Source organism: Centrocercus urophasianus, unplaced genomic scaffold, assembly GCF_019232065.1.
Source record: "Centrocercus urophasianus isolate 14NV4802_14NV808 unplaced genomic scaffold, USGS_Curo_1.0 seq_37, whole genome shotgun sequence".
Classification (NCBI taxonomy): domain Eukaryota; kingdom Metazoa; phylum Chordata; class Aves; order Galliformes; family Phasianidae; genus Centrocercus; species Centrocercus urophasianus.
The window spans coordinates 1,773,433-1,785,167 of NW_024884944.1; the positions used below are offsets into that span (position 1 = coordinate 1,773,433).

Sequence of the window (11,735 nt, forward strand, 5' to 3'; positions counted from 1 at the left end):
TCAGCAGTAACTGTAGTGAGCACACTAACATGAAAATCTACAGCAGCACAAATGAGCCAAGACTCGAGATGCCTCCAACAGCAATAAGGATGAGAGCAACTTCCCAAAAGCACCACAAAGGACTCAGCTTGCTGCCTCATCAATCAAGGAGCAACAGGCAGGGGACCAGATGCTCAGCAGGCAGCTGGTGCAGGACCTGGGGAAAAAGGCTGGAGCAATGGGGCTGAGCTCACCCGTGTCTGTGTCCAGATGTGCTCCCTGCTCCAACGTGTTCAGCCCATCTGTATCTTCCTGCACAGATTTTTCCTTGGCTTCTTCGCTCCCCTCGCCCTCAGGAGCTTTGCTGGGGACTGCTTCCAGCAGCTTCTCCTGCTTCTGGATGAAGGACTCCATAGCAGCCAGTGACAGCGTGCCAGAGACCTACAAAAGCACTGCTGTATCAGTACCAGCCTGTACTGCCCAGACAGCCCCCAGCATCCAATACAGCACCTAGAGGTGCTCAGAGCCTTTCTGCAAAGGCCTGACATGCAGGTACAAGGCTGCAGCAGCCACAATTGTGCACGTGGATAATTCCAAACCAGCAGCCCAACAGGGCAACGATCAGGATCATGAAAGCATCATAAGAGGGAACTGAACTTACAGCACTGCCCTCCCTCACAGAGTACACAATCCTGTCATGTGCTTCACTCACACTCAGCACTGGAGTGATTTTGCTGGATGGGAACCTCAGCCTGGACCTGGAGAAGGACACAGGACACAGTCAGGATTTCCCCCACAAGCTGCAAGCAATGTTTCCCAGTTTCAGCCAAGAGCTTGTACCAGCTGTTTGTTAAAACTAAGTCTGATAGGAGCTAAAGAGGTTCCAAGCAGCACCTGCCCCACCAAGGGCAACAAAAGCTAGCTGCAGAACCATGCAATGAAAGCTTTAGAATTACTTGTCTTCAATAACAACGTTTTTAAATACTGGCATCGCCACAGCTTTCCAATATCCACCACAACACCTTCCTGGACAGATGTTTTGGATAAGAGTCTGCATGCAGATGCACACGATGCTGTTCAGCAAGGTATGAGCACATCAGCACATCCAGGAAAGCATTCAGACAAGATCTGAGTTGAGACATACCCAGCAGCATTGTGAAATTTAATTATGAACACATAGAAGTAAAGGAGGATACGAGAGGGCATTTCAGACTTGGGACACATTGTAAAATAGTCTGTTTATCATGAAGGAATGTTATTTCCAGCCAAGATGCTTTAGAAGTTGAACTTCTTTTCCTTCTTTTTGTTCTCAAACAATTTTTGTTAAAAAAATTTATCCAATGCTTTTCCTAGCAAAACGTCTTTTTTTTTTTTCCCCTGGAACAGCAACAACAAGAGCTACATTCATGCTGTGGAAGTCTGATCATTCCTGGAAAAATCTTTAATCCAAACAAGGGTTCAAATGCCCTTCTCAGCATGCAAGAGAGAAAGAAACTCAATTGCAATTGACAGCTGAAGGAGCCCTTACTTGTTTGCCTTCTTCCCATCTGGCTGATATTTCCCATCCACTTCAGACTCACTCAGATCCTCTGTGGGGCTCTGGGGCTCTGACCTGGGGAATGCTGTCTTCAGGGTGTCCACAATGGCATTTACAACAATCTGCAGCGAGAGCCAGGAGTACCATCAACCACTGACAGACTTTTCCTGAATAGGAATCAAAGCGTTTTAAGCCTTGCAGTGTCCCTGTTTTCCATGTGGAAAAAAAAAAAGCCACAACACAGGCTCTGAGAGGGGCTCTCACCCTTTGTGGCTTCCTGGGCAAGCTCAATGCATCTACACAGAGTTTGACTTTTCTAGCTGCTGGTGCAGCAGCCATGCAGACACGTGCAAAGAGCATTTGGTGCACTCAAGGGAGGTTCACTCTGCCCATTTCCCACCACCTACCTTGTCTATCCTGGAGACAACAAAGGGCTTCTTGACAAATGCAATCCTGGCGTCGGTGTTCAGAGCGAGGAACTCCTGCACCTCCTCACTGTTTGCAATCTCAGGGACTGCACACAATTGCTGTAAGGGGAGAGGGTTTTAGCTCTTCTCAGAGTGAGCATCCCAGCTTTCTCACATGAAGTGCAAGCAGAAAACACCTGAGGTGCTCCAGTGCATCAACAGACAACTGTCCTGAGCCACTGCTTTATGCCAGTAAAATAAAATAGGAGCCAGCACAAGAGCCCAGCTCCCAGGTATCACATCAGCAGTGAGCTGATTGCTGCACCAAAGGAAGGGGAAGAGTGAAAACCATCTCAGCAGCCACAGGAAACAGTGGATACAGGCACCAAGTACCTCACCTTCAAGAAAGATTCCAGCAGACTTTTTCTGGCTTCCACTTTATCGCTGTCCATATTTCCAAATGGGAGATCAGGGAACAGTTTCTTTGGTCCTTTGATATCTGGAAATAAAATGCACATTTGTGAGCTCGAGAGAACTGCAAGAGCTGTATTAAAATCTTAATGCTCTTTTACTTAAAATGATCACTACTGTGCCTCAGCCCAATACACACCCCAGATCAGGCTGAGTCAGACCTTAAATCCATCTGTGTACAAATGAGGTAAATCCAATTTTTTATTTATGATATAGCTCATACACAACACTTGCTCACACAAGCAAGATGCTTGCAGATCGCTAACATTTTAGCGTTGCTGTTCATTGCCAAGGTGCAAAACTGCAAAAAGCTGTTTGGGAATGTAATGCAATAATGGGATGGAAAGTACAGTGATAATAGCAGGGCGACAGCCTTTTGCTGTAACAAACGAGAATGAGACATGCAGCAGCTGTGGATGCAGAAATGAAGGAAAAGAGCTGCTCACCTTTAGAAAACCTCAGTTATGCAAGGATCTCCAGCAAGAGATGCCTTCACCTCCACTGCCAAGCCTTAAATGAGGTCTGGGAAGGGGTGGAACCTGACTCCACCCCTTCCAATCACTCAGGTACACTGTATGCACCTGAGCTCCCCTGCATTGGCCCTGCCTTCCTACCAGGTGCCCCATCACTGTTTCAGGCCATGTCTCAGCATTTCCACTACAGGGAACAAGGATGATTTCTGCAACACTATAATTTGCAAGCTAAAGAAATCCCACTTCCCATCAGCTCTGCTGAGAGGACACAGGCACCTCAAACAGCCCAGCACCCAGACTGGCTCAGACAGGGCTGCATATGCTCAGAGCAGGCAGGGGCACACTGGTCACAGAGGGGTGGTCACAGGAAGCTGATGCAGCACTGACTTTTCAGGAACTTGCGGAGCTCCGGTTTCTCCTCCAGCCTGGTCTGCAGGTTGAGGAACTCCCGGTAGCGGCGGTTCACAGTGTGGTAGGCCATCTGCTGAAGGCTGCCTGCAACCTCACCCTCCAGGGCTGTCTCATACTGAGGAGGAAAGCAATGCTCGTTAACCCTTACAGACCTCCAAGCAATACCGCGTTGCACACACATCCCACCTAACAACTCCCCAGCTCTCTCCCCACACAGCACACAGGTTCCTCACAATGAAGGGATGGGTGACATGGGGCTACAACTCACCTTGATGGTGTACAAGGTGTAGGGGTGGAAGCCAGTCCCGCTGTGCTCACGGGCGGTGATGGTGCCGGTTATGCGCAGGTTCTGGATGACCACTGGTCCATCGGGGCTGCTGAGGGGCTCAAAGCTGAAGGTGCTGATGGGAGCAGTTGGGGAGGATGAGAGCAGGGGAAGGGGCTGAACAGGGTCTGATGGGCTTTGTGGCAGGGCCTCTGGTGTTCCCAATTCTCTCCCCAAGCTGCAGGGCCGTTGCACAGAGCACTTCTTGGGACTGTCCTCCTCTGTCTCCATCACTGGATCAATCTGGATGTCAGGGCAGGAGCCCAGAACATAAGCAGATGGGAGTAGCAGTCCAGCATCACTACTGGTGGTATGGCCATCCTCCAGATCCCCCATCCCATCCTCTGAAGTGTCTGCTCCCTCCAACGGAGTGGGAACATCAGGGAGATGCTCATCAAGAAACTCCCCAGCAGGTGATGGTGCCAGCAGCTCCACATCCTGGCCTGGAGAATCCAGCTCCAAACCCTCATAAGGAAACAGCAAGCCCAGGCCTCGTGGCCTCAAGACAACCCCCTCACTACAGGGTGGCTCACACAGCACATCCACACCATCCTCACCACCAGCCCCTGCTTCTCGCCCAGGTGATGGGGATAGAAGCAGTACTGCTGGGGCAGCACCCAGCTGAACTGTGAGAGGCAGAGAGTCTGGCACTGGAACTGCAGGGCTGGGCTCCTCGCCCTGTGCCTTCCTGGGGAAGGCCCCAACCAGCAGCAGGTTGATCCAGTCGGGGTCAGCCATCTTCCTGATGGCGGGCAGCAGCACGTTGCAGGCCACCAGCTCCACCACCACAAAGCGACCCGTCCGCGTCTCCAGGTGGGGCCGAGGCACCAAAGCCCGCAGCAGCAGCTCCACAGAGGCACGGGCATAGCTCACCTCAGCTGCCGGGCTGCAGAGGGCTGGATGCAGGCCCGCGACCCGGCGGTACTCCTCCCACAGCAGCCCGTGTCCCCGTAGGGCCTGCAGGTAGCTCTGCAGGTGACGGCCGCACAGCAGGAGCAGCCGGCGGGCCAGGGCCTGGCGGTCAACCCGTGCCATCCGCCGCCTCAGCTCAGCTGCCAGCCCCATCATGGCCTTCTCCACCTCAGCCTCAAAGGCGTGCTCACTGCTGACTGTGCGGTACCACGAGGAGACGAAGTCCCTCACCACTTTCCTGACGGTGCTGCTGATCTCCTGCTCCAGCAGCTCCTCCGCCTCAGGGCTGTGTGCCGCCGGCCGCAGGGATCCAGCAAAGCGCTCTAAGCGCAGCCTCCAGCCTGGCCTGCTCAGAGCTCGGGGTCCCAGCCACCCACCCAGCACTGCTGCGGTCCCACAAAGCAGCGCCAGCACCTGCAGGTCCAGCAGCAGCACCAGCAGCCAGCCCAGCACGGCCACCAGGGCCAGCATCTCACGGCGGCACGGCATGGTGCAGCAGCGGTGGGGTTCAGCGGTCAGGCTCTGCGATCTGGATTTGGTATCGGGGCTGCAAACACCGGGCCTCAGCCGAACCACCTCTGGGCCAGCAGGCTGCGAGGAGCGGGCAGCAAGGGCTGCAGCCGGTAGGCTGCTCAGAACTAACAGCCGCTGGGGCTCTGGGCACTCGGGCTAGGAGAAGCACGCACGCAGCTGGGCATTAGGGCCAGCCGAGGACTCAGTTAATAGAGCTGCTACCTACTGGGCTCCCAACCGAACATTACGGCCGCAGCCCCCTCGCACAGCACCACTCAATGACCCCACGCGGCTCCAAGCCCCGGGGCTGCACGCAGCACGGCTTCACCGACCGACCACACCGCCCCCTCCGCGTCCTTCCCTGACCCCTCACCGAGCACCAGAACCGCAACCGGCAAACACCAGAGCACCGACACAGCAACTCCGCGGCTCCAATCTCAGCCACCCGACATCGCTCCAGGCCCCGGAGCTCCGCGCTACCGGCTGCGCCCCGCAACGGCACGACCGCACCAGGATCCGGGCGGCGCGAGATCCGCCTCTTTTCCCTCCTTTTCCGGCCCCGCCCCACGCGGCTCCGCGCGCACTGCAGTGCCCTCTGGCGGCGGGCGCGCGGCACTGCAGCCGTTAGGCGCGCGGCACTGTAGCCGTTAGGCGCGCGGCCCTGTAGCCGTTAGGCGCGCGCTGGAGGTTCCCGCACGCGCGCTGGGCTTCTTTTGCACGCGCTGTGAAAATGGCAGAGTTCGCCTTCGCGGTTCTCGTCGTGCATTCAGAACAACAGCAAAAAAAGTCGGTGCTCTCATATTGACGTTCCAGCGTGCGCTTTGTTGTGATGGGGACGTGTGTAAAATGGTGCAGTATTGCACTTGGGCCGGAGGAATCCCAGGCATCCATACAGACTAGACGGAGCGGTCCTTGAGAGCAGCCCTGCAGAGGAGGACCTGGGGGTCTCGATAGATGAAAAGCTTAACGTGAGCCAGCAGTGTGCTCCGGCAGCTCGGAAAGCAAATGGGATCCTGGGCTCCGTCAGCAGAGGGGTGGCCAGCAGGGACAGGGAGGTGATCGTCCCCCTCTGCTCTGCTCTTGTGAGGCCCCATCTGCAGTGCTGTGTCCAGGTGTGGAGGCCCCAAGAAAGACAGGGAGCTGTTGGAGAGGGTCCAGAGGAGGCCACAGAGATGATCAGGGGACTGGAGCACCTCCCTCATGAAGACAAGCTGAGGGAGCTGGGCTTGTTCAGTCTGGAGAAAGGAAGGCTGTGGGGTGACCTCGGTGCAGCCTTCAGTACCTGAAGGGAGCCTACAGACAGGAGGGGAATCAACTCTTTGAAAGGGTAGGTAACAGCAGGACGAGGGGAAATGGTTTGAAGTTGAGGGAGGGGAGATTGAGGTTGGATATCAGTGGGAAGTTCTTTGATATGAGAGCGGTGAGGTGCTGGAACAGCTGCCCAGAGAGGCTGTGATGCCCCGTCCATCCCTGGAGGTGTTCAAGGCCTGGTTGGATGGGGCCCTGGGCAGCCTGGGCTGGTATGAAGTGGGGAGATTGGTGGCCCTGCGTGTGGCAGGGGGTTGGAGATCCGTGATCCTTGAGGTCCTTTCCTACCCAACCATTCTGTGAAAACACAGTGGCTCGGAGCTGAGGGATTCTGGAGGCTGTAAAGCTGCGGTGCTGCTGTGGGGAGGTGGCTGCAGAGCTCTGAGCCCCGTGTGGGACATCAATCACAGTGCGAGTCTGGCACAGAGAAGTGTGGTGCGGTGCCTTCGCCTCGGGGCTCGTTTCTTTCTCCCCTCCCCAAGTAGTGACAGGAGCTGCTTGGATGGATGGAGAAGGCAGCTGCCATCAATCCTATCCTCAGTCATTCCCTATGGTGAAATTGTGGCTTTTGTTGCAGTGCTTTTTTGGAAGATGAGCACAGTGTGAGCTGTGGCACAACGGCGTGCTGAGGTGTGGGGGTGTGAGGTGCTGAGCCCTTGGCTGGGGTGGGCAGAAGGCAGCGTGAGGCTGCTGCAGTGCTTTGGGTCTGACTTGGTGTTAAAGCACTGAGGCTGTGGATGAGCACTGTTACTATAGGATGGTGAGATTCAGATGCCCTGCTCAAATATGGGTGATGCAGGCACTCCTGACGCATCACTCAGCAGGCGCTGGTGGGACTCCCTCTCCCCCCCTCCACGCTTTGCTTTTAAATTGTTTAATGAGCTCCTTAAGCTGTTTAGCATGGAATTTGTCAAGGCTCCATCAGCCATATACAGCACAATGTGACAGCCATACTTCTATTACAAACAGCATATTAATCTTGGAGTAGCGCTATTTGTTTTCCTCCTTTGCTTTTATGGTGCTTAAAAGCATGTATCTTCTCCTGAAAATCAATAACTAAAGCTATGAATAATAAAAAAACACTGTGGCGAATGGCTCGTGGAGATCCTATGGCTGCAAGTTGCAGCAGTAATGACTCTGTTTGCTAGCCGTTAAGTATGTGAACTCAGAAGAATTATGCAGATTATAATAGCTGTATCAACATAAGTATGTTTTGCTGATAGACTTTCCTGATTGGATCCGCAGGACGTAAGCCTGCTAATCCCCTGCATCGAGGACCTGATTATATGAGAGCGCTCTGCGGATCTGCAGATAGAAAGTGAAGAAACAATTAAAAGAAATGCTGGCCCATGTGCGGCGTTTCTCCGAAGCTCTGCTGTTGTTGCTGTTTTTGTGTTTCTCTGTAAGATTTTTCTCTTTCCCTGTGGCTTGGCTGGAGGCCAATGGACCCAGCTCGGAGCCCTGCTGCAAACACACGCTTTGTGCTTTGCTCATTGATGTGCAGGCAGTGTGATGTGGCCCGTTGGACCTGGGTGTCTGCATGACCTTCCCTTCTCCACTCCTCAGCCTCCCAGAGATCTGCTGGCTGGAGCTAATAATGGTGCTGCAATGAAAAGACCCCCTGTAATTAAAAGATCTGCTCGCTGTGCACTTGACAGTCTTCAAAGTTGTACAATTTTGCATGTAGGAATTTGCATGTAAGATCTGCTTATTAACATCACCTTGCTAATATCAGCTGTCACTGCAGGAGGTTGCAGTCAGCTCTACAAACTCTGCTCTTGCTTAATGATGCTTCAGATGTCTTGTAGTTGGTTCTGGTGTTGCTCTGCGCCTCAGTTTCCCCTTCCTGTTCATCCTCTAAAGCTGTGCCACTCCCCTGATGCTGTGTGATTGCCTGGGAAACGTCCATGGGATGCACAGGAAGGTTGGTGCATTGGAATTCCCCATCCTCCCTGGTTGTACCTTTCCCTGTGCTGCTGTGGGCTCTGGCTGTGAGTTTGTGGTGCCTGACGGACACCTTGGCTCCCCTCTGCCTCTTGCATTGATGCTTGGAGAGGCTCTGGCAGCTCCTGAAAGGAGTAGAAAGGAGGTCGTTGTGCATCAGGGCTTGTCAGGAAAAGATTCCCCCGGTCAACAGAGATGCATGCAGAATTCTGAAATATGCTATTTATTTTTAGTTTAATTTTTGAGCAAAAAATAAAAGCACCTTTCCACCAGGATCTCTTCCAGCAGTTCTGCTCTGTGCTGAGTGGGGCAGCAGGTAGGAGCTGGCGTCTCCATGCCCATCTCAGATGTTTTTGCAATAGATTTGCAGCCAGGCTCCTCTGACTGGTGGTGAAGGTGGGACTGGGAGCTGTGGAGAGGCTGGGCATTTTGTCCTGTGCTCCCAGTCAGCACCCAGCTCCAAAAAAAGCAACCCAAGAGATAAATCAGACTGCCACAGGAAACATAGGATGAACAGGTCTTAATTATGGCTTAAATCCCAACTGGGGATGCGTGCATACTGTTAGTGATGGTTTCCAGGCTGCTGGGGGTGCTGTGTTGGAGTAGCAGTGCTGTACTCACTGCACAGGGACCGGGGGGTCACCATCACTGGGGGTGTCCCATTACTGGGGATGTGGGCAGTGGGCATGGTGGGATGAGGTGGGGTTGGGGAGCTGAGAGGTCCTGTCCAACCCGGATGATTCCATTCTGTGAAGGGTGCTGCATCTGACTTCATGAGAGCATCAGCTCTAGGGTTGGCTTCCACTTTCCCATATAGGCTAAGGGAAGGGTATGGGTTGGGTTGGCAGGAGGGATTTGTCTGGGAGCGGAGGAGGTGGAGGCAGGATGCCATCTCCCACCCGCTGCCATCCAACCTAGGAAGCCATTGCTGCTGCAGCTCACCCTATGCTGTCTGGCATCCCATTAGCAAATAAATTCGTTATGTTCAGGACAACGCAGTCACTTAATGTGATGTGCACATCACCAAACCCCAAACGTGCTGCGTGCGGAATCGGGCGAGTTGCGGTGATGAATGTCATGCAAAACTCCAAGGCACTAATTGAAGGTGGTTTCAACAGAATATTCAATTAATGCTCTCTGCGTCGCAGACAGTCTGGAAAAGGCGCTGTTTTCTCCCGAGGATCTGTGTTACTGTGCAACAAACAGATGAAAATGAACCGTTTTACGGCCTTCTAATTGAAAGTCGATGCACCAGTTTTATTAAAATTTTCATGGTGGGGGGAAATGGATGCCTGAGGGGTTTGGTAATGGGATGAGCGAGCTGCCTCGCATCCAGCCGCAGGCAGGAGCAGCTGGGAGCAAAGGGCTGAGCCGTCCCTGGTGGCACGTGTGGTGGTGGCAGGTGGCCCTGCAGTGGAGCAGGGTCTGCGTGGAGCAAAGAGAGGGACTGCTGTGTCTGTCAATAAACCCCTCCTGCCTCCTTTTGGGACGCGCTGTCCTTTCAGATGGGAGCCAAAAAAATGAACTGCGACTTCACAGAAATCAGCCTGTTTGCTGCCTGATGCATTGAAGCTGTTGGCTTGGGGCCTTCCCTTGCATTGGTGTATGAGTACTAATTTATGCTCCTGCATCTGATGATGATTTAGCTGTTTTAAAGTGTTATTTATGATGTGTTCCTGTACCCATTTTGCCATGATGATAGTGTTTTGATAATGGGAATTTACAGTCCTCTCTGACAAGAGGCTGTAAACCAACCGCCTGGATGTGTTTTTGTATTCCTACAGGCCTAATTTGTAACATAAAGCACTTAATAATTGTTATTAATGAACCTGCTGTGGTCAGTCTATGGACCCAGCTGGAAATCACATCTGCTGTTGGATTTGCAGTGAATTCCTGCAGGTGGAAGGAGCACGGCTGGAGCAGGACGGGTTTGGGGAGTGTATGGGATCTGCTGCATGGCCTGAGCCTCGGATTGAGGACCTGAGGCGAGCAAGGAGTCAACCTGGGAGCACAGGTGAAGGCAGTTCTGTGCTGTGGAGGGGTGGAGCCTGGCTGCACCTCTCCTGGACCCCATTTAAGAGCTGACTGCCACTGGGGAAGGTTTTCTTTCTGGAGATCCTCTGGAGTTTTGCAGTGGGCCCAGGACAAGGTAAGCGCTATCTGTTCTCTTTTTGGTGTGGTAACTTGTTTAGCCAAACTTTCTTGTTTATCTCATAATTATGATTTCTGTGCATTCATTGTTTACACAGGGAGGTTTGTGGCTGTGTGGGGTTCTGCCACCCCACACTGTGAGGGGTGAATTGGTGTGGAGAGGTTGATCTGCATGGCTGTAAGATAAAATGTGCGATTTGTCCATCTGGGTGCCTTTAATTTTTGTCAGTGTGATGGAGGGGAGGTCATCCTTTATTGCGATATAGGAAAGAGGCCTATGGTTTCACAGAGGCTGCAGGGGCTGTCAGGAAAAGATCTCTGGGGACATCTGTGCTCATCTCTCACTGGAACGGGGGCAGTTGAGGCTTTCACAGCCTTCTGGGTATTTCTGATAGGTTCCAGCTTGGAGAGCCAGCCTGGAATGATGGGGTAAAGGATGCTTCTGATTGCCTCCAGTGTGCTGTGTGACCATGAGGAAGGCATGTGCTCCCTTACTAGTTGAAACAGGGCAGTGCTGGCATCCTTTGGGTCGCATCTGATATGGTGCTAATGTCTTTTATCCAACCTCTCTGACCTCCTAATAGACCCCTATTCAATTTGGTTTTGGTGCTCTCACCAGCTTGGGATAATGTAGCCTGATGCGAGTGGGAGCCTCTTTAGATGCAGCAATAACAAATCAGAATACCTTTTTTGGAAGGCATACCTGTGCTTTTAAGTGCTCATGTCAGTAATTGAATGGCTTTGGAGGGGTTCAGTCGATGGCTTGAGCATCCCTTGGCAAAGCCCTCACCCCCTGTTCACAGCCCAACATGCTGTCTGCTGCTGTTGAAATGAGGTAATGCTTTGAAGTATCACCAGATCTCTGCAAGAGGAATATTTTGCATAATTGGTTTCTGGCAAGGCCTAAAATACTATTTAGAGTCGCATGGCTGAGTGTTAATTTATGCCTGTACTCCTAAGCGTAACTTTGTTATACAGCAGCGTTATTTATGGTGCGAGCTCGGATCTATTGTGTGTTGGTGATAATGGAGATATATAGCTGGCTGTGGCAAGAAGCTATAAAAGAAATGGGGAGATGTTTCTCTGCAGTTATGGACTTAATTTTTTAATGTGAGATATGGTAGCGATTGCAAGTGATGTGATCTGATAGTCAATAGGATGGCGCAGGGCTGGGGATGCTTGGGGGAATAGGTTCCTTTTGGAGGATGCTTTTCAGCTCCTGCTGAGCCTGATTGCTTCTTGCAGCCTTTTTAGTGACTTGAAATCAAAATGGTGGCAGTTGACTTGTTGCTGCTCTTTGGTTC

General features: G+C 52.5%; 1 protein-coding gene across 4 annotated transcripts in view; it reads right to left on the bottom strand.

The window, feature by feature from the left end:
- SNX19 (sorting nexin 19) overlaps positions 1-5,543 on the bottom strand; it is a 103,142-nt gene extending 97,599 nt beyond the window's left edge. For all 4 annotated transcript variants that reach the window (XR_006171025.1, XR_006171024.1, XR_006171026.1 and 1 more), the window contains exons 1-7: positions 3,547-5,543; positions 3,255-3,393; positions 2,322-2,422; positions 1,924-2,043; positions 1,508-1,638; positions 641-737; positions 234-420 (exon numbers count right to left, since the gene is read on the bottom strand). Coding sequence is in view for 1 of the 4 variants with exons in the window: in XM_042831868.1 (XP_042687802.1) it covers positions 234-420; positions 641-737; positions 1,508-1,638; positions 1,924-2,043; positions 2,322-2,422; positions 3,255-3,393; positions 3,547-5,004 (2,233 nt within the window). In the remaining 3 variants the exon portion in view is untranslated. The remainder of the gene's footprint in view (positions 1-233; positions 421-640; positions 738-1,507; positions 1,639-1,923; positions 2,044-2,321; positions 2,423-3,254; positions 3,394-3,546) is intronic.
- Between the last annotated feature and the right edge of the window lie 6,192 nt (positions 5,544-11,735).